The sequence below is a fragment of the Bombina bombina genome, chromosome 6 (assembly GCF_027579735.1).
Source record: "Bombina bombina isolate aBomBom1 chromosome 6, aBomBom1.pri, whole genome shotgun sequence".
NCBI classification, from domain to species: Eukaryota; Metazoa; Chordata; class Amphibia; order Anura; family Bombinatoridae; genus Bombina; species Bombina bombina.
The window spans coordinates 460332307-460359138 of record NC_069504.1 but is presented as its reverse complement, the minus strand read 5'-3'; the positions used below and the strand labels follow the sequence as shown (position 1 = coordinate 460359138).

The 26832-nt window shown below is 41.3% G+C and overlaps 1 protein-coding gene across 1 annotated transcript in view; it reads right to left on the bottom strand.

Annotated features, from left to right (window-relative positions):
- Nucleotides 1-26832, bottom strand: part of ANKHD1 (ankyrin repeat and KH domain containing 1) — a gene marked incomplete in the record, with an annotated part of 1187903 nt that overhangs the window by 518743 nt on the left and 642328 nt on the right. Inside the window, 2 exon segments of the mRNA XM_053717232.1 lie at nt 4931-5106; nt 24048-24261. Coding sequence (XP_053573207.1) covers nt 4931-5106; nt 24048-24261 — 390 coding nt within the window.

Sequence of the window (26832 nt, the reverse complement as noted above, 5' to 3'; positions counted from 1 at the left end):
CAAGAGTAGAGATAGCCCCATCAACCTTAGGGATTTTGTCCCAAAACTCTAATCTGTCAGATGGCACAGGATATAATTGCTTAAACCGTTTAGAAGGAGTAAATGAATTACCCAAATTATTCCATTCCCTGGAAATTACTTCAGAAATAGCATCAGGGATGGGAAAAACCTCTGGAATAACTACAGGAGGTTTAAAAACCGTATTCAAACGTTTAGATTTAGTATCAAGAGGACCAGATTCCTTTATTTCTAATGCAATTAAGACTTCTTTAAGCAAAGAACGAATAAATTCCATTTTAAATAAATATGAAGATTTATCCGTATCAACCTCTGAAACAGAATCCTCTGAACCAGAAGAATCATTATCAGAATCAGAATGATGATGTTCATTTAAAAATTCATCTGAAAAATGAGAAGTTTTAAAAGACCTTTTACGTTTACTAGAAGGAGGAATAACAGACATAGCCTTCTTAATAGATTTAGAAACAAAATCTCTTATGTTAACAGAAACATCCTGAACATTAGATGTTGATGGAACAGCAACAGGTAATGGAACATTACTAAAGGAAATATTATCTGCATTAACAAGTTTGTCATGACATTCATTACAAACAACAGCTGGAGGAACAGTTACCACAAGTTTACAACAAATACACTTAACTTTGGTAGATCCAGCATCAGGCAGCAATTTTCCAGAAGTATCTTCTGATTCAGGGTCAATCTGAGACATCTTGCAATATGTAATAGAAAAAACAACATATAAAGCAAAATTGATCAAATTCCTTAAAAGACAGTTTCAGGAATGGGTAAAAATGCCAATGAACAAGCTTCTAGCAACCAGAAGCAAATAAACAGTGAGACTTAAATAATGTGGAGACGATAATGACGCCCATATTTTTTAGCGCCAAAAAAAGACGCCCACATTATTTGTTGCCTAAATGCTTTAAGCGCCAAAAATTACGCCACATCCGGTGACGCCGACATTTTTGGCGCAAAAACGTCAAAAAAAAAAAACGCAACTTCCGGCGACAAGTATGACGCCGAAAATGACAAAGAAAATTTTTGCGCCAAAAAAGTCTGCGCCAAGAATGACGCAATAAAATGAAGCATTTTCAGCCCCCGCGAGCCTAACAGCCCACAGGAAAAAAAGTCAAATTTTAAGGTAAGAAAAATTGTTTATTCAAATGCATTATCCCAAATAATGAAACTGACTGTCTGAAATAAGGAATGTTGAACATCCTGAATCAAGGCAAATAAATGTTTAAACACATATATTTAGAACTTTATATAAAAGTGCCCAACCATAGCTTAGAGTGTAACAAAAATAAGACTTACTTACCCCAGGACACTCATCTACATGTAGTAGAAAGCCAAACCAGTACTGAAACGAGAATCAGTAGAGGTAATGGGATATATAAGAGTATATCGTCGATCTGAAAAGGGAGGTAAGAGATGAATCTCTACGACCGATAACAGAGAACCTATGAAATAGACCCCGTAGAAGGAGATCATTGAATTCAAATAGGCAATACTCTCTTCACATCCCTCTGACATTCACTGCGAAAACCGGGCTCCAGCCTGCTGCAAAGCGCATATCAACGAAGAATCTAGCACAAACTTACTTCACCACCTCCATGGGAGGCAAAGTTTGTAAAACTGATTTGTGGGTGTGGTGAGGGGTGTATTTATAGGCATTTTGAGGTTTGGGAAACTTTGCCCCTCCTGGTAGGAATGTATATCCCATACGTCACTAGCTCATGGACTCTTGCTAATTACATGAAAGAAATGGGGCACTCCATAGTTTCCAAGTAAGTCATGGTTCTAGAAATATCATTCCAGGTGGGGATTGCGGCTTGCTTCCACAAACGGGCTTTACTGCCATCAGCAGGTAGATACTAATCAAGCTATTGGGGGTAAGAGTAGACCCAATGGATAGGTGAAACAACACTGTTTGTGGATTGGTCCACAAGTTGGGATCAAGATCAAAACATCTTCTAGAGAGCATCTCCCACAAGGGGAGCAGCAATGAACATTCCCACCACACATGGGCCGGTGAACCAACTGTTCCGCAGCCTCTACAACATAGAGGTGAATTCAAGGGGGAGATTTTGAAGAGCCTCAGAGGTGTAAGATGCCATTGAATGCAAACTTTAAGATATCATTCTAGTAGAGTAACACAGTGGAGGGCTTTCTTGGTTATTAAGATAGCCATTGACCAATCCTCCTGAGAGGCTTGAAATCTGAGGGATCTATCCCAGGAGATAATATGGGCCAATTTATAGTAGACATTTGGATTAAGAAGATCCTGGTAGGAGATTGACAACGCTCTAGGTATCCTTCTGGCCATATCTCAACGTTTCTCCCAGTTAGTATGGGCTCGCATTGGAATTTCAGTGAACCCCCTGTGGAGTTATAAAATTCTTACAGCATCTCTTATTGATCCTCTTTTGCGAGAATCACACATATACATTTGTTGCTAAACACTCATTTAGTGACAGCCCTAGACTATACGACACCTCCAAGCTCTTAGGAGACTCCTAAGTCTCCAAAACACAAATTGCAATATCTGGGATGGGTTATATGTGGACCGAAAGTTTGCAAGTGAGATAAGTTGACCATTCGGGAAAAGGTCCCCCCACAGTGGTGATACCATGTGATTGCCATAGCTGTGGATGTGAGTCTCGCAGTGCCTTAAGAAGGCCTGGCAGGGATTGACTAGGCGAAGGATGGGGGCAATTTGGGGAAGAGATCAGGTTTTATCCCAAAAGCGTAAAGCAGAGAGAACAATGTAATTTCTAATATAAAATGATACCCTAATATGTTTAGGAATCCAGAGGAGATCCGAAAGGGAGAGTGAATTTGGCAAAGTAGCCTGTTCTAAACCCCACCATTTGCAATCCGAGGAATCAGAACTTCAGGGAAGAATGTGGGCAAGTCTAGAGGCTTCATGGTACAGAGCCAGGTTGGGGGCGCCTGCATCCCCACTTAGTATTGGCTGCTGCATGATTCTGGTAGACACTCAAGGGTGTCTTTTTCTCCAAATGAATTACATAGCATTTGAAATTTTCCAATAAAGGATTTAGGTATGGGTATTGGCAAGGTTCTAAAAAGGTAAGTTAATTTAGATAGTAAGGTCATCTTAAAAGCGTCTGCAGAGCCAGGAAATACATGGGACATTCCAACGATCTACACATTTCTGGAAGGAACTTAAAAGTGGGTAGAAGTTGGTTTCAACTATAGTGAATATTTTCCAAGATAGGAAAACCCCTAAGTGCTTTAGTTTTTGCTGCGACCAGTTAAACGCATAATGCTTTGTAAGGTCGGTATACTCCCTGTCTGATATATTGATAGTAAAAGCATCCGTTTTGTTTACGTTCAATTTGTAGTAACTGATCGTTCCAAAGGTGTGGAGAAGCTTAAAGAGAGCTGGAAGAGATGGGGTAGAGCTTCCCAGGAAGACGGTGAGGTCATCAGCAAATAAGGCAGTTTTCTGGGGTATACCCGCTATGACCACACCAACTATATCATCGGCGGATTGAATTGCCTCGGCCAGTGGCTCCATTATTAACACGAATATCAGGGGTGAAAAGGGACATCCCTGTCTCGTTCCATTGGTGATAGGGAAGGAGGGGGAAAGGAAACCGAGCCCCCTGATCGTTGCCGACGGAGAGGAGTATAATGCTCTGACACAGGATGGAAAGTATGGTGGAAAACCAAATTTATGTAACCCTTCGAAGAGATAAAGCCAGTTTACCTGGTCAAATGCCTTTTCGGCATCTAAGGCCAGAGTTGTTCATGGGATGTTTCAGTGTTTAGCTTCTAAGAATTATTTAAAATGCGTCTGGTATTATCAGGCCCCTCCCTTCCAGGGGTAAATCCTACTTGGTCCCAAGTCTATCAATGAGGGGAGAATATGGTTGAGTCTGGTGGCTAAAATATTGGCTAGAAGTTTCATGTCTATATTGATTAGCGATATAGGTCTGAAGTTCGCACATGCATTTGGGTCTTTGCCAGGTTTTGGCATGGCTACAATGGTCGCTTCCAAGAACTCAGAAGGAAGAGAACCAGTTTGTCTAGCTAGCGTAAATACTCTAGTGAGCAGTGGTAAGAGGGAAAGGCAAAATTTCTTATAGAAGAAAACAGGCTTAAAAACAAACAATAAACCCCCCCAATAAAAGTACATAATCCATTACTAAAAACGGATCCTCATTGAGCCATCAATAAAATAACTCCTCACACTAACGGTGCCTGCAAAAACTGTCATAAAAACCTGCACCCTGACCGGAATAATAAAAAACGTCCCCCTGCAGTTTTTCAGCTGAATAAGTGCCAATTTTTTCCCTGCTTACATAGAAAAATAAAACTGGCATTTACCTTAACATTTATCTGTCCGGCAGTAGGACAGCTCACCTGGTTTGAGAGGATGCTATCCCTCACATGTGGAAATACAGAAATACAGAAAGACTGAGTAAACTTACTCAGGCTATCTAAATAGGGCAGCAAAAGGTTTTGGGGAAATTGAGTGAGGATTGTACCCCACAAGTTCCCCATTGCTTAAAAGCCACCACTGCCCTACTGAAGAGACTGACATGAGCTAAGGCTAGAACCTTTAGCAAGATCAGAGCAAACCTAATCTGCTTTTAAAATAAATATTGATTGTAGATCAGACACCACAGGCAAAGAGAATGACTGGAAGTTATGGGTAAGGGAAGTGACATAGCCGCTTTGCTGTAGTGCTCTTTGCCTCCTCCTGCTGGCGAGGAGTGCTATTCCCACTAGTTATTGATGATTCCATGGACTCACCATATCTTAGGAAAGAAGCATGATTTATATTAATTGACTGATTAAATCATGATTTAAATCAAATCCACCCTGCAAACAATACAAAATAAATGATGAATACAAGATAAATGACATAAGTGTTACTTACCTATTAATAAGCAGCTCACAGAACTTATAATGACCTTTGTCAGCAGCAATAGTTAAAGCAGTATCTCTTGATGAAGGCACTGGAGGAGCATTTACATCAGCTCCTTTATCTAAGAGAACTCTTCCAACCTCTGCATAACCTCCTGATGCAGCTTCCATTAAAGGAGTTAGACCTGTCTGTTATGGAAAACTCAAAATTAGAAATATATTGGTAGCATACTATAGTTCAGTATAGGTAAGAAAGTTATTTGATTCCAATGTGTATTTTGAAAGTATTATAATTAGTCAAATGAACTGTTATTTTGCTCAAATATCTCAAACCTTTATTTATATTCACATGCTTCATTGAAACTGTTCTTATTCTAGCATTCTTCAGTAATAATCTTATCAATAACCTCAGCTAATTTATAGTCTTAATATTATAACATCTACATTATACCCACACCTCTCTTCAGAAAGACACATATCATAAACCCCTTTTTCCACATGCACTAAACTATGTCTGTATTAAAATGACAGGGAGGGCCATGGACTCGTCGTATCGTAGAAGAAATCAATTTATCAGGTAAGCATAAATTTCCTTTTCTTCTACAAGATACGACGAGTCCAAGGATTTCATCCTTACTTGTGGGATACAATACCAAAGCTACAGGACGCGGATGAAAGGGAGAGACAAGACAGAGACCTAAACGGAAGGCACCACTGCTTGAAGAACTTTCCTCCCAAAAACAGCCTCAGAAGAAGCAAAAGTATCAAATTTGGAAAATTTGGAAAAAGTATGAAGGGACGACCAAGTCGCAGCCTTACAAATCTGTTCAACAGATGCATCGTTTTAAAGGCCCATGTGGAAGCCACAGCCCTAGAAGAATGAGACGTAATTCTTTCAGGAGGCTGCTGTCCAGCAGTCTCATATGCCAGGCGGATGATACACCTCAGCCAAAAAGAAAGAGAGGTAGCCGTAGCTTTCTGACCCCTATGCTTTCCAGAATAAACAATTAATAATGAAGATGATTGACGGAAATCCTTAGTTGCCTGTAAGTATAACTTTAAGGCACGGACCACGTCCAGGTTATGTAACAGACGCTCCTTCTTAGAAGAAGGATTAGGACACAAGGAAGGAACAACAATTTCCTGATTAATATTCTTATTCGAAACAACCTTAGGAAGAAAACCAGGTTTGGTATGTAAAACCACCTTATCAGAATGAAATATGAGATAAGGCGAATCACACTGTAACGCTGAAAGCTCAGAAACAACTTTTCGAGCAGAAGAAATAGCAACCAAAAACAGAACTTTCCAAGGTAACAGTTTAATATCTATGGAATGCATAGGTTCAAACGGAACCCCTTGAAGAACTCGAAGAACTAAATTCAAACTCCAGGGAGGAGTAATAGTTCTAAATACAGGCTTAATTCTAGATAGAGCCTGACAAAAAGACTGAACATCTGGCACATCTGCCAAACGCTTGTGAAGCAAAATTGATAAAGCAGAAATTTGTCCTTTTAAGACACTTGCTGATAACCCTTTCTCCAATCCTCCTTGGAGAAAAGACAAAATCCTGGGAATCCTAACTTTACTCCACAAGTAACCCTTGGATTCACACCAATAAAGATATTTACGCCATATCTTATGATAGATCTTTTTAGTGACAGGCTTTCTAGCCTGTATTAAAGTATTGATGACTGAATCAGAGAATCCTCGCTTAGATAAAATCAAGTGTTCAATCTCCACGCAGTCAGCTGCAGAGAAATTAGATTTGGATGTTGGAAAGGACCGTGAATGAGAAGGTCCTGACTCATAGGAAGTCCAACTGAAGACACGCCTGAAGCGCATTGAAAATTGCTCTCAGTTCCAGAATATTGATTGGAAGTAGAGACTCCACCTGAGTCCAAACACCCTGAGCCTTCAGGGAATTCCAAACTGCAACCCAGCCCAGAAGGCTGGCGTCCGTTGTCACTATCACCCACGAGGGTCTGCGGAAACAAGTCCCCTGGGACAGATGATCCGGCGACAACCACCAAAGAAGAGAGTCTCTGGTCTCTTGATCTAGATTTATCTGAGGAGATAAATCCGCATAATCCCCATTCCACTGTCCGAGCATGCACACTTGCAGTGGTCTGAGATGAAAGCGAGCAAACGGAATGATGTCCATTGCCGCTACCATTAATCCAATTACCTCCATACACTGAGCCACTGATGGCCGAGGAATGGACTGAAGTGCTCGGCAAATATTTAGAATCTTTGATTTTCTGACCTCCGTCAGAAATACTTTCATGTCTACTGAGTCTATCAGAGTTCCCAGGAAGGGGACCCTTGTCTGTGGAACTAGTGAACTCTTCTCTATGTTCACCTTCCAACCGTGAGTTCTCAGGAAAGACAACACTGTGTCCGTGTGAGATTTTGTCAATTGATAAGTTGACGCCTGGATCAGAATATCGTCCAGATAAGGCACCACTGCTGTGCCTCGCGGTTAGAGAACCGCCAGAAGAGACCCTAGAAATTTTGTGAAGATTCTGGGTGCTGTGGCCAAGCCGAAAGGAAGAGCCACAAACTTATGTTTGTCCAGGAAGGTAAACCTTAGAAACTGATGATGATCCTTGTGGATAGGAATATGAAGATAAGCATCCTTCAAGTCCACGTTAGTCATATATTGACTCCTGGAGCATTGGTAAGATTGTTCGTATAGTCTCCATCTTGAACGATGGGACTCTGAGAAACTTGATTAGACACTTGAGATCTAAAATGGGTCTGAAAGTTCCCTCTTTTTTGGCAACCACGAAAAGATTTGAGTAAAACCCCTGTCCCAATTTTGGAATGGGACAAATTACTCCCATGGTAGAAAGGTCTTTTACACAGCGTAAGAACGCCTCTCTTTATCTGGTCTACAGATAATCTTGAAAGATGAAATCTCCCTCTTGGGAGAAAATCCTTGAATTCCAGTTGATACCCATGGGACACTATTTCCAGCGCCCAGGGGTCCTGAACATCTCTTGTCCAAGCCTGGGCAAAGAAAGAATGTCTGCCCCTACTAGAACCGGTCCCGGATCAGGGGCCGCCCCTTCATGTTGTCTTTGTAGCAGCCGCGGGTTTCTTGTATTGTTTACCTTTATTCCAGTTCTGGTTGGGTCTCCAGACTGACTTAGATTGTGTAAAATTCCCTTCCTGCTTTGTGGAGGAAGAGGAAGCAGAGGGTCCACCTTTAAAATTCCAAAGGAACAAAACTTATTTTGTTTACCCCTCATCTTAACAGACTTATCCTGAGGTAGGGCATGGCCTTTACCTACTGTAATGTCAGAAATGATTTCCTTCAATTCAGGCCCGAAAAGGGTCTTACCTTTAAAGGAATAGCTTAAAGCTTAGTTTTTGATGACACATCAGCAGACCAAGATACGCACTAGAATAGCAAATCCTGCATTTTTCGCCGCTAATTTAGCAATTTGAAAATCGGCATCAGTAATAAAAGAATTAGCTAGCTTGAGAGCCTTAATTCTATCCAAAATGTCATCTAGCGGAGTCTCAACCTTCAGAGACTCTTCCAGAGCCTCAAACCAAAAAGCTGCTGCAGTAGTTACTGGAACAATGCAAGCCGTAGGTTGTAAAAGAAAACCCTGATTAATAAATAATTTATTTAGAAGACCCTCTAATATTTCATCCATAGGGTCTTTGAAAGCACAACTGTCCTCAATGGGTATAGTTGTACGCTTAGCCGAGGTAGATATAGCTCCCTCTACCTTAGGGACCGTTTGCCATGAGTCCCGAATGGTGTCTGACACGGGAAACATTTTCTTAAAATTAGGAGTGGGAGAAAACGGTATACCTGGTCTATCCCATTCTTTTTTTATAATTTGCAAAATTCTTTTAGGAAGCAGAAAAACATCAGTGTAAGTAGGCACCTCTAGATATTTGTCCATCTAACACAATTTCTCTGGTGGTATCACAATAGGGTCACAATCATTCAGAGTCGCTAAAACCTCCCGAAGTAACAGCCGAAGGTGTTCAAGCTTAAATTTAAAGGACATAACGTCTGAATCTGTCTGAGGAAACACATTCCCTGAGTCTGAAAGCTCTCCCTCAGACAGCAATTCCCTTACCCCCAACTCAGAACACTGTGAGGGTACATGGGAAATAGCCAATAAAGCATCAGAGGATTCAGTATACACATTAATACCTGACCTACTGCGTTTACCCTGTAACACTGGTAATTTAGATAATACTTCTGTAAGGGTAGTTGACATAACTGCAGCCATCTCCTGCAGAGTTAAGGAATTAGACGCACTAGAGGTACTTGGTGTCGCTTGTGTGGGCGTTAAAGGTTGTGACACTTGGGGACAATTGGATAGCATATCCTGATCTCTTCAGACTGAGAATCATCCTTAGGCACACTTTCTTGACCTAAAATATGGTCTTTACAATGTAAGACCCTTTCAGTACAAGAGGTACACAATGTAAGAGGGGGTTCCACAATAGCTTCTAAACACATAGAACAATGAGATTCCTCAATGTCAGACATGTTGAACAGACTAGTAATAACCACAGAAGTCGTTTAAACACTTTATTTATTGCTTTAAATAAACTTTTGAAAAACGTGTACTGCGCATTTAAGAGATAAAAAGCTCACAATTTTTCCAAAACTGCTTCAAGAACGTTAAATTTGCTTAAAAAATTAACTGAAACTTATTAATGGCTCCAAAAATTATTGCACCCCAGGAGTAAGGGGAGAAATGAACCTCTAAAGTTAACTTAAATCATAAGAATGTCAATTTTCACAAAAATACCCCCTGCACCTCGCCACAGCCTACCTGCCCCCAGGGTACTTCGAAATGACTAGCCAACACTCCAGACCAGAAAATCACTGTCCAGGAGCAACCGGAGTTACCGCTTGCTGCTTCTCAGCCAGAAGGAAATGCGCATCTGAGCGCGCGAAAACAAGCCCCGCCCCTCATAGCCGATGCCGGAGTAGGCCTAAAACAACCGCATGGAGAAGCGGTTTAGCAATAAAACTAAGTGGAACATAAAAACCACAAACACATCCCAGCAAGCCATACCGGTTATTTGATGTAATAAAAAAAATTATCAACAGTTTTTGCCTCTCCCAGAGTGTCATATAATGCCCATAATAATGTGTCAACAGCAAAATAAACATAGGTCTCCAGTAACACCCCTCTGTATAACAGGTCTACTACTTACCCCATTCCCTTACAGGGAAATAAATGCCAGCCAGTTCTGATATATCAAGTCTAATCAGAAATAAAGCGCTGCACATACCTCAATGCTGCTTGTAGCATGAAACCGTTCTCCACCCTGATGTCTCTTGTGTTACCTTCAGAAGTCTTGTGGGAACTAACATGGATCTTAGTTACAGCTGCTAAGATCATCAACCTCAGGGCAGAAATCGTCTTCCATATCCCCCTGAGGAAAATAGTACTCACCGGTACCATTTAAAATAAAAAAACTTCTTGATTAAAGAAAATATAATTTATGCTTACCTGATAAATTTATTTCTCTTGTGGTGTATCCAGTCCACGGATCATCCATTACTTGTGGGATATTCTCATTCCCAACAGGAAGTTGCAAGAGGACACCCACAGCAGAGCTGTTATATAGCTCCTCCCCTAACTGCCATATCCAGTCAATCGACCGAAAACAAGCTGAGAAAGGAGAAACCATAGGGTGCAGTGGTGACTAGTTTAAATTTAAAAATTACCTGCCTTAAAATTACAGGGCGGGCCGTGGACTGGATACACCACAAGAGAAATAAATTTATCAGGTAAGCATAAATTATGTTTTCTCTTGTAAGGTGTATCCAGTCCACGGATCATCCATTACTTGTGGGATACCAATACCAAAGCTAAAGATACACGGATGAAGGGAGGGACAAGGCAGGTACTTAAACGGAAGGTACCACTGCCTGTAAAACCTTTCTCCCAAAAATAGCCTCCGAAGAAGCAAAAGTATCAAATTTGTAGAATTTTGAAAAAGTATGAAGCGAAGACCAAGTCGCCGCCTTGCAAATCTGTTCAAAAGAAGCCTCATTTTTAAAGGCCCAGCAGTCTCATAGGCTAAGCAGATTATGCTTCTTAGCCAAAAAGAAAGAGAGGTTGCCGAAGCCTTTTGACCTCTCCTCTGTCCAGAGTAGACAACAAACAAAGCAGATGTTTGACGAAAATCTTTAGTAGCTTGTAAGTAAAACTTTAAAGCACGAACCACGTCAAGATTGTGTAAAAGACGTTCCTTCTTTGAAGAAGGATTAGGACACAAGGATGGAACAACAATCTCATGATTGATATTCTTGTTAGATACCACCTTAGGTAAAAACCCAGGTTTGGTACGCAGGACTACCTTATCCGTATGGAAGATCAAATAAGGAGAATCACATTGTAAAGCAGATAACTCAGAGACTCTACGAGCCAAGGAAATAGCTACCAAAAAAAGAACTCTCCAAACTAAAAGTTTGATATCTATGGAATGATGAGGTTCAAACGTAACTCCTTGAAGAACCTTAAGAACCAAACTTAAGCTCCATGGCGGAGCAACAGGTTTAAACACAGGCTTGATTCTAACTAAAGCCTGACAAAATGCCTGAACGTCTGGAACATCCGCCAGACGCTTGTGCAAAAGAATAGACAGGGCAGAAATCTGTCCCTTTAAAGAACTAGCTGATAATCCTTTTTCCAAGCCTTCTTGAAGAAAGGATAATATCCTGGGAATCCTGACCTTACTCCATGAGTAACCCTTGGATTCACACCAATAAAGATATTTACTCCATATCTTATGGTAGATTTTCCTGATGACAGGCTTTCGTGCCTGTATTAAGGTATCAATGACTGACTTGCAGAAGCCACGCTTTGATAAAAACAAGCGTTCAATCTCCAGGCAGTCAGTCTCAGAGAAATTAGATTTGGATGGTTGAAAGGACCCTGAAGTAGAAGGTCCTGTCTCAGAGGCAGAGTCCATGGTGGAAAGGATAACATGTCCACCAGATCTGCATACCAAGTCCTGCGTGGCCACGCAGGCGCTATCAATATCACCGATGCTCTCTCCTGCTTGATCTTGGCAATCAGACGAGGGAGCAGAGGAAACGGTGGAAACACATAAGCCAGGCTGAAAGACCAAGGCGCTGCTAGAGCATCTATCAGCGTCACCTTGGGATCCCTGGACCTGGATCCGTAACAAGGAAGCTTGGCGTTCTGGCGAGACGCCATGAGATCCAGTTCTGGTTTGCCCCAATGATGAATCAATTGTGCAAACACCTCCGGATGGAATTCCCACTCTCCCGGATGAAAAGTCTGACGACTTAGAAAATCCGCCTCCCAGTTCTCGCCACCTATCAGCTATCCATATCCCAGGTGTAAAGAGTGAGTCTCTGCCCAGCGAATTATCTTTGAGACTTCTAACATTGCTAGGGAACTCCTTGTTCCCCCTTGATGGTTGATGTAAGCCACAGTCGTGATGTTGTCCGACTGAAATCTGATGAACCTCAGAGTTGCTGAGGCCAAGCCTGAAGAGCATTGAATATCGCTCTTATTTCAAGAATATTTATTGGAAGGAGTGTCTCCTCCTGAGTCCACGATCCCTGAGCCTTCAGGGAGTTCCAGACTGCACCCCAACCTAGAAGGCTGGCATCTGTCGTTACAATTGTCCAATCTGGCCTGCGAAAGGTCATACCTTTGGACAGATGGACCCGAGATAGCCACCAGAGAAGAGAATCCCTGGTCTCTTGATCCAGATTTAGTAGAGGGGACAAATCTGTGTAATCCCCCATTCCACTGGCTGAGCATGCAGAGCTGCAGCGGTCTGAGATGTAGGCGTGCAAACGGCACTATGTCCATTGCCGCTACCATTAAGCCGATTACTTCCATGCACTGAGCCACCGAAGGGCGCGGAATGGAATGAAGAACACGGCAGGAATTTAGAAGTTTTGATAACCTGGACTGCGTCAGGTAAATTTTCATTTCTACAGAATCTATCAGAGTCCCTAGGAAGGAAACTCTTGTGAGGGGTGATAGAGAACTCTTTTCCTCGTTCACTTTCAACCCATGCGACCTCAGAAATACCAACACTATGTCCGTATGAGACTTGGCAATTTGGAAGTTTGACGCCTGAATCAGGATGTCGTCTAAATAAGGGGCCACTGCTATGCCCCGCGGCCTTAGAACCGCCAGAAGCGACCCCAGAACCTTTCTTGGGGCTGTAGCAGAAAATTCTTGGGGCTGTAGCTAACCCAAAGGGAAGAGCTACAAACTGGTAATGCCTGTCTAGAAAGGCAAACCTGAGAAACCGATGATGATCTTTGTGTATCGGAATGTGAAGATAAGCAACCTTTAAATCCACTGTAGTCATATATTGACCCTCCTGGATCATAGGTAGGATGGTACGAATAGTCTCCATCTTGAATGATGGAACTCTGAGGAATTTGTTTAAGATCTTTAGATACAAAATTGGTCTGAAGGTTCCCTCTTTTTTGGGAACCACAAACAGATTTGAGTAAAATCCCTGTCCCTGTTCCTCCTTTGGAACTGGATGGATCACTCCCATAATTAGGAGGTCTTGTACACAGTGTAAGAATGCCTCTCTCTTTATCTGGTTTGCAGATAATTGTGAAAGGTGAAATCTCCCTTTTGGAGGGAAAGCTTTGAAGTCCAGAAGATATCCCTGGGATATAAGAAAAAACTAACTATATTTCACCACTTCTCTCTTACCACCTCCATGCTTGTTGAGAATTGCAAGAGAATGACTGAATATGGCAGCTATATAACAGCTCTGCTGTGGGTGTCCTCTTGCAACTTCCTGTTGGGAATGAGAATATCCCACAAGTAATGGATGATCCGTGGACTGGATACACCTTACAAGAGAAACTAAAACACCTCACTTTACCTCTTTCTAGTATAACACAGGCAAAGAGCATGACTGGGGGTGGAGGGGAAGGGAGGAGCTATACATACAGCTCTGCTGTGGTGCTCTTTGCCACTTCCTGTTAGCAGGAGGATAATATCCCACAAGTAAGGATGAAATCCGTGGACTCGTCGTATCTTGTAGAAGAAAACTAATAGATCTTATTTTATGTGAGATGTATGGGATAGTATTGTGCAGTGTACATTGTATTATATCAACATTATTTGTATTTTGGTGTACTATATTTAATTTGATGACATTCTTGAAATTCTATCATTTTCTTCAGAGTTTGTGTGCATAGTCCTTTTGTTACATAAATGTTTTGCTGTTAAATATTAGACAGATTTATTTCATAGTACTTATTAGGATATTACAAGTGCAGGTTCTATTTAACTAGAAAACTTTTATTTATCCCTTGCCACAACAGTCTGCCCAATATATTGACCCAATGGCAGCATCAAAGCTATACCACACACCCTGTCTACAGAAAGCAAAGCACGTTCAAGGCACTGCTGCTTCAAGGCACAGTAAACACCTTGAGATTTGTATGTACAATGTTAAATCATGCACAATGAAACAACTTAGCAATATTATTTCATTCTTTATTTTGCCCCCTTTTCAATTGAAAATGAGCAATTCCTCATTCCCAGAACTTTAACTGTACCCTGCTAACTTCTGAAGGCTATCTCTGCAATAGATCGGTCTCTAATTGGATTGATCAGATAACTGCAAAACAATGCACTCTATTCTAAAAAACGAAATTTATGCTTACCTGATATATTTATTTATTTCTTGACACTTTACACTATTGGGATTATCACTCCTGCCCAGCAGGAGGAGGCAAAGAGCACCACAGAAAAGCTATTAAATATCACCTAACTTCCCTTCAACCCCAGTCATTCGACCAAAGTAAAAGGAGAGAAAGGAAGTAACAAGGTGCAGAGGTGCCTGAGGTTTATAATACGAAAAAAACCTGTCTAAACAGGGCGGGCCGTGGACTTATTTATTTATTTATTATCGGTTATTTGTAGAGCGCCAACAGATTCCGCAGCGCTATAAACAAAGGGGGAGTACAACAAAACAATTATATGGTAGAGGGCCCTGCCAAGAGTTGCACTGTTGTAGTCAGCTCTTAAGAAGGTGATCCACAAACAGCTGGACTATTAGGCTTACATGCTAAGAGGGTTCAGGGGATTGCAGTGGAGGAGAGGAACTGGTATTAGGAAAGGTTAGCGTAGGTTGTATGCGTCCCTGAACAGTAGAGTCTTTAGGGAGCACTTGAAGCTTTTAAAACTAGAAGAGAGTCTTATGGAGCGAGGCAGAGAGTTCCACAAGATGGGAGCCAGTCTGAAGAAGTCCTGTAAACGGGAGTGTGATGAGGTGACGAGAGGAGGAGAGTAGGAGGTCATGAGCAGAGCGAAGGGGACGGGAGGGAGAGTATCTGGAGACAAGGTCTGAGATGTAGGGGGGAGCAGTGCAGTTGAGGGCTTTGTATGTCAGAGTGAGGGTTTTGTGTTTGATCCTAGAGGCAAGAGGAAGCCAGTGAAGGGATTGGCAGAGAGGCGCAGCAGATGAAGAGCGACGTGTAAGGAAGATGAGTCTGGCAGAGGCATTCATTATGGATTGTAAAGGAGCTAGGCGGCAGGTGGGGAGACCAGAGAGGACAGAGTTGCAGTAATCAAGGCGGGAAAGAATGAGAGAGTGGATTAAAATCTTAGTTGTGTCTTGTGTAAGGAAGTGTCTAATTTTAGAGATGTTTTTAAGGTGAGACTCATCGTGTCTGTCAAGCAATAAATAAATCAGGTAAGCATAAATTTCGATTTCTTTCTAATGACACAGTGAGTCCACGGATCAAATTACTATTGGGAATCAATACCCAAGCTAGAGGACACAGATAAGGGAGGGATAAGACAGGGAACCTAAACAGAAGGCACCACTGCTTGAAGAACCTTTCTTTCTCCCAAAAGAAGCCTCAGCCGAGGCAAAAGTATCGAATTAATAGAATTTTGAAAAAGTGTGTAGAGAGGACTAAGTTGCAGCCTTGCAAATCTTTTCCACAAAAGTTTCATTTTTGAATGCCCAGGAAGAGGATACAGCCATCGAAGAATGAGCTGTGACCCTCTCAGGAGGCTGCTGTCCAGCAGTTTCATAGGCCAAGCGAACTACTCTTCAGTCACAAAGAAAGAAGTAGCCATAGCTTTCTGCCCCTTAAGTTTCCCAGAGAAAACTACAGAGCAGAAGACTGGCAAAAATCCTTAGTCGTCTGTAGATAGAATTTCAACGCACGCACCACGTCTAGGTTGTGCAGCAGACGTTTCTTATGAGAAGATGGGTTAGGACACAAAGGAGGAACAACTATCTCCTGATTAATGTTCCAATCCGAAACCACCTTATCCGAATTAAAAATAAGGTAAAGAGATTCAAACTGCAACTCCGAGAGCTCTGAGACTCTACGAGTAGAAGAAACAACAACAAGAAACAAAACCTTCCAAGGTAACAACTTAATATCTAAGGAATGCATAGGCTCAAACTGAGCCTGCTGAAGAACTTTAAGAACAAGGTTAAGTCTCCAGGGAGGCGTAACAGGTTTGAACACAGGCCTGATTCTGACCAAAACCTGACAGAACAATTACACATCTGGTACATCCGCCCAACGTTTATGTTACAAAATAGACAAGGCAGATATTTGACCCTTCAAGGTACTTGCTGATAAACCCTTTTCCAAACCCTCTTGGAGAAAGGACATAATTCTAGGAATCCGAACTCTACTCCAAGAGTAGCCTCTGGATTCATACCAATACAGATATTTACGCCATATCTTGTAGTAAATCTTCCTGGTAACAGGCTTATGAGTCTGAATCATGGTCTTAGATAAACTTAAGCATTCAATCTCCAAGCAGTGAGCTTCAGACAAACGAGATTTGAATGAAGGAAGGGCGCTTGAAGTAGAAGGTCCTTCCTCAGAGGGAGACTCCAAGATGGGAGAGAGGACATCTCCACTAGGTCTGCATACCAGATCCTGAGAGGACACGCCGTTGCATTGAGGATCACCGACGCCCTCTTCTGTTTAATTTGAGCAATGACCCAAGGAAGGAGAACGAACGGAGGAAATAGGTATGCTAGACAGAAATTTCAAGGGACCACCAGAGCATCTATCCGTACAGACTGAGGATCCCTCGACCCGTACCTCAGGAGCTTGGCATTCTGACGAGATGCCATGAGATCCAGGTCCGGCTGCCCCCATTTGAGAATCAAGCTGGAAAACACCTCCGGATGGAGCTCCCACTTTCCCGGGTGAAATGTCTGTCTGCACAGAAAATCAGCTTCCCAATTGTCCACTCCTGGAATGTGGATCGCAGATAGACAGCAGTTGTGGGTCTCTGCCCACCGAATAATCTTGGCTACCTCTGTCATGGCCAAGGAACTCCAAGTTCCTTTCTGATGGTTGATGTAAGCCACTGAGGTTATGTTGTCCGACTGGAACCTGATAAACCCGGGCTGATGCTAATTGAGGCCAGACCAGAAAAGCATTGAAAATTGCCCTCATGGGCGGAGCCAGCTCTGAGCCTGAAGGGTCGCAAATTGCCACTGCTCTGGCTGTTTACTATTAAAATATGCTTATTTGGCCTTTATGCTCAGTTTACTTAATACTCATAAGGTGTTTAATAGCTTGCTGATCCTAACTAAGAAGTGTGGTGACCGAGGGGAAACCGGGAGTTAAGGTATCTTGTCTATTTTGTCGGTGGTTCTAAGCGAGGCCTTCTAGGAGCAGCCATCTTCTAACTACGTGGGGAGGACAACTTGCAAAAGCATTCCTAAGATCATCATGGCATTCGCTTACTACCTTTTGGATGATATTAGGGCCCTCCTGCAGCAATATCAGCTCCGCTTTACAGAGTCTCTGCAATCTGTTATAGACTTACCTACTCCAGAAGCTCCGGAACGACATGGGGGAAAGTCGGATGATACGCTTTCCTGCGAGCTAGTGCAATACAATAACGCATCACAGACTGAGATCCAGCTCTTAACAAAGGAGATAGGTGACTTGTTTGCAGTCTGATCTATGCGAGGAACAAATTGGCGATCAGCAGTCTAATGACTGGGAGCAGGCTTCGCGGACCCCCAAGCTGTTATCAGAGGGGAGAAAATATTCCGCTGATCTAGGAATGAAGACAGAGGTGGTGCAAATTTCCTTCCAGCGGATACTGCCCTATTCGATCCATGCAACCTGGTACAAGACTCTTCTGATATTTGCTGAAACTTTTTACCCTATACTCAAGGTATCGTTCTGGAAAACAGGCATCAGATAGAAAAAGGAGGTGCCCCCAACTATGTCTGGCGGTTGGTGGTAAAGTTTATTTGAAGAGAACCTTTTTGTTTTTCTTATCTCCCTCACATGGGGTCTCGTATTGAACATAGTGAACAAAGGCTTTTACTGGATACCTACGCTGTTTGTTTTGAAGTTAAGCAGGTGAACAAGTTAAATCATATAAAATTTATTATGGTTCATAGAGCTGAAGTCTGGGACAATACAAACCTTGAAATACAGTCAGACATTCACAGTGGACGTATTATGGAACCAAATATTAGGGCACTCTTGGATATAACTGCTGTTTAGTCACGTCTTTATAAAGTTTAGGAATTGATCTAGCTTTGCTGAACAGCTGAGCTTATGACCTATGAGACGTTTTTGTATTAGTGAACGCTTACAGTATGTCTCTATGTATCAACTGTTTGTAGTTATATAGTCACCTGCTTTTTTGTAGTTTTATGATGTATAGGTGCCATTGTCCCCTATTCAAATAGTCACGGCTTTACTGTTAAATATTCTTTCAGCTTTATTTTATTAGTAGATGTTACTAAGACAGTAATGCATAACACTCACTGATATTAATGATTAGGATTACTCATGTCTTACCACAATTCCTATTAGTATATAGCTCAACTTAGTTAAAGTAAAACATTTTGTTATTGGTCTGTAAACATTGTTTTTACATTATCTGACATTTTATTGGACCACTTACTTTTATTTTGGGGCAAACCAAGGAAGCCATTCCCATTTTTTTTTACTATCTTGACTGCTGTGACTTATTTATCTATAACAAAAGTGTTGCCAGCGGCCGAGGCAGCTTCCTAATACTTACTATGTCCAGCAGTATAGTTAGTTGTTTTATAGTATATTCTTGTCTTGGTCTATATCCCATAATGATGATGCTCCATAATTGACACTTAACCCATACAGCTTGTGTTTTTTTTATTAGGTATCCAACTTAACGCATGTGATGCTTGACCTAATTCTTTGTACTAATATTCCATTATACGCATAAATAATATTAGTAGTCCTGAGATCTTGATGTATGACATAGCCTGCACCGTTCTTGATAGGGTGTGGTGGCCATTAATCTGTGGTGACATATAGTTTCCTCTACCTGTGGCTGATGTGGGCTGGTCCTGCTTGGCTGCTATTACTCACTATATAATTGTATATTACGTTTTGATTGTGCTACATACACCATGATAGTCTTGTAGGCACAGAAATAGGCTCCACTACACCAGATATTTAATTAGTCTAATATGTAACCAGTTTGCTCTTGTTCTCCCCTTGTTCACCCATATGTTCATGATTAAAGCCTGTTTACTTAGTACTTGCTATCTACCACACTCATTTAACCACCTACCCCCCCCCTCCACTCATAATGAGCCTCTTAGTTTAAGAGGACTAATTACGTGGTTTTTCTTGCCTATACCACAATTCTTACCACTCTTAATACCCTCCAAAATAGTTTCCCAATCCTTGGTGGATCGGTAGTGCCCTTATTTAACCTTTTAGCCCTTGGATTTTATGAGTCACAGTATCTTGTTTGTAATATATCCATCTCTAACAATAAATAAAAATGAGGATAATAGAGTTACTGAGTACAATCTATATCTAGTTGCTCCTTGAGTAGGTGAATATCTGTAAAACTGTCGAGAAATATTATTGTTTGCCTTATTTACTTTTCCGTTTGTACATCTATATGAACCTATAGTCTTATATGTATACAATTTACTGCGATATACAAGTTGATATCTATGTAAACTTATTTGTACTGCATTATACTTGTAATATAAGCTAATCCTCAAAAATAATAAAAAAAAAAAAAAAAAAAAAAAAAAAAGAAAATTGCCCTCAGCTCTAGGATGTTTATGGGGAGAACAGATTCCTCCCGAGTCCATGCCCCCTGAGCCTTTAGAGAGCCCCAGACAGCTCCCCAAACCAGCAGGCTGGCGTCCGTTGTCACAATTACCCAGGAGGGTCTGCGAAAGCAGGTTTCCTGGGAAGAATTATCTCAAGACAGCTACCAAGGAAGAGAATCTCTTGTTGCCTGATCCAGAAGAATTCGCTGAGACAGGTCTGCATAATCCCCATTCCATTGCATTGCATGAGCATGCATAACTGCAGAGGCCTGAGGTGGAAATGGGCAAACTGAATGATGTCCATGGTGGCTACCATCAAACCGATCACCTCCATGCATTGAGCCACTGAAAGCCGATGAGAGGACTGAAGGATCAGACAAGAGTCGAAGATCTTTGATTTTCTAACCTCTGTCAGAAATATTTTCATTGATAGTTAATCTATTATGGTTCCCAGGAAAACTACCTTTGTAGCTGGAATTAGGCAACTCTTTACCAAATTCACCTTCCATCCGTGAGAACGCAGAAAGGAGAACATCTCCGTGTGAGAGTTTGCTTGTTGAAAGGATGGCGCCTGAACCAGAATGTAGACCAGCTAAGGCACCAAAGCAATGCCCCGTAAACGGAGTACCGCTAACAGGGATCCCAGAACCTTTGAAAAAATTCAAGGAGCTGTGGCAAGGCAGATTGGAAGAGCCACAAACTGGAAGTGTTTATCCAGAAGAGCAAACCTCAGAAACTTGTGATGATCCTTGTGGATAGGAACATGCAAGTACGCATCCTTTAAATCTACTGTTGGCATGAATTGACCCTCTTGAACCAAGGGAAGAATGAAACAAATAGTTCCATCTTGAAGGACGGTACTCTGAGGAATTTGTTTAGACTCTTGAGATCTAAAATTGGTCTGAAAGTTCCCTCTTTTTTGGGAACCACGAACAAATTGGAGTAAAATCCCAGACCCTGTTCCTGCATTGGAACAGGAACTATCATTCCCAGAGCGGAAAGGTCTCGAACACAGTGTAAGAACACCTCTCTTTTTATCTGGTCTACAGATAATCTTGAGAGCAGAAACCTGCCCCTGGGAGGAAAAGTCTTGAACTCCAGATTGTATCCTTGGGACACGATGTCCACCGCCCAGGGATCTGGAACATCCCGAACCCATGCCTGAACGGAGGAGAGTCTGCCCCCCACAAGATCTGGGTCCTGGATCGGGGGCAGACCCTTCATGCCGACTCAATCATTAACAGGCTTCTTAGATTGCTTCCCCTTGTTCCAGGACAGGTTGGTCCTCCAGGAAGGTTTGGATTGATCTTGCATGGCAGAGGAAGGATTACCTTCAAAGTTTCGAAAGGAACAAAAATTACTCTGATGTCCCTTCTGTTTATTCCTTTTATCCTGAGGGAGGAAATAACACTTTACCCACGTAATGTCAGACATAATTTCAGCCAAGCCCGGCCCAAACAAGGTCTTACCCTTGTAAGGAATAGCCAAAAGCTTCAATGAAATATCTGCAGACCAGGATTTCAACCATAAGGCTCTGCATGCCAGAATGGCAAAACCAGAAATCTTTGCTTCCAGCTTGATAACCTGTAGGGAAGCTTCCGTAATAAAATAAATGGCCAACTTAAGGGCCTTGATCCTGTCCTCGATCTCTTCAAGGGGAGTGTCTGTCTGAATAGAATCAGACAACGCATCAAACCAGTATGCCGCCGAACTAGTGACTGTAGCAATACACACCGCAGGTTGCCATTGTAAACCCTGGTGAACATGCATCTTTTTGAGCAACCCCTCAAACTTCTTACCCATAGGTTTCTAAAATGAACAACTATCCTCTATGGTAATAGTGGTTCTCTTAGCCGAAGTGGAAATTGCCCCTTCCACCTTTGGAACCGTCTGCCAAGACTAATTGATAGAGTCAGCTATTGGAAACATCTTCTTAAAAATTGTGGATGGAGAAAAAGGGATACCCGGTCTTTCCCATTCCCTAGCAATCTCTGTAGCCCGATCTGGTACAGGGAAAACCTCCACCATGAAAGGTACATCAAAATACTTGTTTAGCTTGCTAGACTTCTTAGGACTGACTTCGACAGTAGTGTAGCAGTCGTCCAAGGTAGCTAAAACCTCCTTAAGTAACAAACAGAGGTGTTCCAGCTTAAATATGAATGATACCACTTCAGCATCAGAAGAAGGAATTACACTGTCTGAGTCTTCCCACTCGGAGGCTACCGAAGTATCCTCCTCAGATTTTTGGGAAGGATCCTTCGGAATAACTACTGTGTCAGAAACCTTACTCACTGAATCCATAGATTTCCTCTTGCGCTTTCCCTGCAGCATGGGAAAAGCAGACAGCAGATACCGCAGAAGACATGAGGGTAGCGATGTCTTGCAACGTAACTCCAGGCGGAGTTTGAGAGGAAGCGCAGGGCACTACATGTTTGGACGATAACATTTGGGACACTTGAGGAGAAAGCTGCCGTATATCTTGAACATTGTCAGGAGACCCCGGAACAGCATCCACCTTAGACAATGTTGGCTCAGAATCAAAAAGTCTATCCCTGTAATTCAATGTTCTCTCAATACACGAGGAAAAGAAAGGGATTGGTGGTTCCACGTTAGCATCAAAACAAAGTGCAAGTAACATTTTGCAGGGACTCCTGGTCCATCTTTACCCGGAATTGTACAAATTAGAAATAAAAAGTTATATTTTAATCTGAAATTCACACAAAAAACTGTCCCTTTAAATATAAAATGAAACTGCTTTATTTTTAATGCAAAAACATGAAAAAGTTGTTCTCAAACACTACACCCTCAGCTTAGGCGCCTATTTGCTCTGCTGAATACCGGAGATAATAGTGTTAGATGAATTCCGGACTCAATCCAGAATGCTGCATCCAATGTCCGGCGACCGTAGCACACAAACTGCAAGCCGCAACACAGGAAGTGAAGAGAAAGGGCATGCAACAGAAACCTTGCCGCCTCAGCTAGCTCCGCCCATCGTAGGTGTAACAAAACTAACCTCCCGGCCGGCATGATTATTCACTGAAGTAAAACCGCCGGGAGCAAGTAAAAATACACCACCTCTAGACCGGAACATATTAACTGAGCCTATGTCTCCTTGTCCCCAGTGCCTGCAAACACTGCCTTACATTAGCCACTCAACTCAATAAGAGCAATGAATTTGGTGTCCCATCCAAATGAAGTATTAAAGTGCCATCTATTTCCTTACTCTGTTCAGAAAATAGAAAATAGCACTTACCTCAATGAAATCTGCCAGGGCAGCTCACTAGGTATGAGAAGCATGCTCCCTCAATGGATCTGTGCGGAAAAAAGACAAAGACTGAGTAATCTTACTTAGGCTTTCAATGTTAGGGCAGCATAAACTACTTGGGAGGCACAGTGAGGATTATACCCCACAAGTTCCCAATTGCTTAAAAACCACCACTGCTCTACTGAAGAGACCGACATGGACTACGGCTACACCCCAGGAAAAAGAAGAAAAAACTTGCACTGCTGAAAAATAATAAAAAAGTAGGCAAAGAGAATGACTGGGGTTGAAGGGAAGGGAGGTGATATTTAACAGCTTTGCTGTGGTGCTCTTTGCCTCCTCCTGCTGGCCAGTAGTGATATTCCCAATAGTAATTATAGATGATCCGTGGACTCACTGTGTCATTAGAAAGAAATATAGCATGGGGTAGCCTTGTTGTCTGTAGAAAAAAGCCCAGATTAAGCACTCCAAATAAGGCAAATGGTGGGTGGAGTTTGGCTATTGACAAATAATTGCAGTTAAAAGAATGTTAATGTGTTAAAAACGCTAAGCCTTGGCCAATGCTATTCTATAACAACACAACAAATATATTGTAATTACAAGATGTTTGTGGTCACTTTCAGTGGCTGTTGTACTTACCTGGGTTGAGCTGAACAGCCACACATGAAAAAAACTTTGTTTTTTTTTATTATTATGTTTAATGCCTCTGTATAATAGATCTCCAGTTAAATGCAGTAAAATAAAAGAAAAGCAATAACAACAAAAATAAATTAATAAAACAACTTACCTTTGCTCTGTGCTCAACATTTGCTTTTCTATCCAGTAAAAGGCTCACAACTTCCGCTCTACCTTGAAAACAAGCTAAGGTAAGAGCTGTATTTCTATTAGTTTCAATTTGAGCATTGATGTCAGAACCCATATCAAGCAGCAGTTTAACAGCAGGAACATGTCCATTCATTGCAGCCAACATTAGTGGAGAAATTCCTAATTTACTGCCTGTTCTGTAAAGAAATTTGTTTTTATTAATCAAAAAGTCATAAATCAACTGCACAGACTAGTTTTTCTCACACTTCAAGTATCACAAACGGACCAGATTTCCATACTTAAGTTGTATAGTAGCTAAATCACTGTGACTGACTAACCCATGCTTATATGCAAATACATATTTTTCCTATAAATTACTTGTGGGCTTTATTTTTTAGGGGAGTCACTTTTTGTTTTCAAAATGCCCCTTTTTGTATTTTATATTTAAAACAAATGAGGTTATGAACTTGATTGACGCCAAAAAATTGCATGAACACTACCTTTAAAAGGGACATGAAACCCATTTTTTTTTCTTCCATGATTTAGAAAGAGCATGCAGTTAAACAACTTTCCAATTAACTTCTATTTTCTGCAGCAGTGGAGAGTGTGTTTGGAGATTTCTGTGTACTGACTGGCTCGATCCTTTGAAGCAAAAGACAGAAAGGATTCTAAAATAACACATTGTGCTGCTGAGAGGAGTGCATAGAACAGACCTGGGAAGGAGGACAAAAACTTCTACCATATTGAGGCGGCATTGAAGCGGCTTCCAGAATTGCTGTGGGACGGATTGCCTTAAAGGGACGCATATACTTACCTCATAGGATTGAGGTTGTTTTTAGTAAGTAGGCACTTATCTTTTGTGTGTGGATATCATAGGAATAAGATCCTACGCCATACAATTAGGAACTCACCTTTTGCGTATATTTCACATTTTGGGCAATTAATTTTAAATACTGACCAATTATTTTTCTGCTTTTAAGTGTGGAAACAAGGGGGAAAAAGTATTCTGGGACCAATTTGTGACCTTTAAAGGAATTTACATTTGATCCAATCAGGATCTGGGTGTGCATTTTTACATTTTTAGGTTTTATTTTATTGTATTTAACGTCACCTGATATTTGGGTTTACCTATACTTAATATCTGTGCAGCATTATGTGATAGTTATTCATACTACACATCCTCTGTTAAATATGTATATATATATATATATATATATATATATATATATATATATATATATATATATATATATATATATCTATACATACATATCTTTTACATGAACAGTGCGCCTTGATACCAATCTTCTCACATATATATATATACACATACATATACACACACACATATATATATACATACATATATATATATATATATACATATATATATATATATACACACACACACACACACGAATATATACACACAGGGCCGGCGCTTGCATACAGGCAAGTTAGGCAAATGCCTTAGGGCGCTTCAGCAGGTGGGCGCAAACTTGGAGCAGCAAGTGACTATGCTACAGCAGCATCATTGCATTTTTTTTCTTTTTCATTAAACTGCTGTGCACTTTTTATTTATGGGCAATGTACCTTCCATACGCCCCTCCCCACACACACACACACGCTGGCTCTCTCATTACTTCAACCATGCTGCTACACAGTCCTGAGTTCAGCCCCGGTCACATTCCTCATAATCACACTGCATAAGGAAGAGACCTGAGAGAAAGGGGGAGGAGCGTGATGAACAAGCAGCCAGCAGTAACACGGAGCAGCAGAAGCTTTCAACAGGTAGGCTAGGCTGGTAGCAAAAAGATCTTGGTTCTTGCTGAACTGTTTTAATGATCAATCATGTGTAGATTGTTCAGCAGAGGGGGAGCAAAAGTAACTTGCATTAACTCTATGACTGCCAGGCAGGACTGCATGTCATTCTGTTACTGTACTGTCTTGTTCAAAGATTAGCTGCACTGTGCACAAGTGACAAGGTGGAATAAGGTAACAGATATTACCTACCTTAAGTTTTAAATAATTTGACAATCATGTCCATATTTTATGAAATGTCAGTTCTGTTAGCTCTTTAAATAGTTCATAACCACATGCTTGTTAAAAATGCAGAGAGGAATGTGTTGCATGTTGTTTTGCATTTGAAAAACTCATTAATAAAACTTAAACATTGTTTTTTTAAGGCAAATCAGCCATATCTGGCTCCTGGAAAGTGTTTCTTGCTCCTCATTATGACTATTGGCTATTACATTTTAAATGCATTTGTTAGCCCCCTCTTAAGGCATTAGTGGACAGGAGACATGCTGGTGTCTGATATATGGACCCCAGCAGATATTCAGATTCCTTATTCTACTCTCCTGTCTAACCCCTACTAAGCCACTGGAGGGTATTTTTTTCTAATACCCCATGCCCACCAAATAAACACCTGACTCTCTTGTCTGGATCTGCTTTGATCCTATATTTTCCCCACTCCCAAATAGTATTTCAGTAAGAACTACAAAGTCAAAATCTGTATCTGACATGAAAGTCACTAGGCTGCTAGAGTGGTACTAAGATTGAATCCACTCTGGCAGACAAGGGGTTATACATGATGTTTATATAAACCTCATTCCTTTAGTTTAGTTGGTTTGGTATTTCATCATCAGCCTCAATTAAACATGAGTTTTCAGCATAAATAGTAAACAATTCCCTATATGTCAGATAATATCATAGAAGGTTTTATTAAAAGGATGTTTACAAGTGGAGATATATGTGTAGTGCTGAAA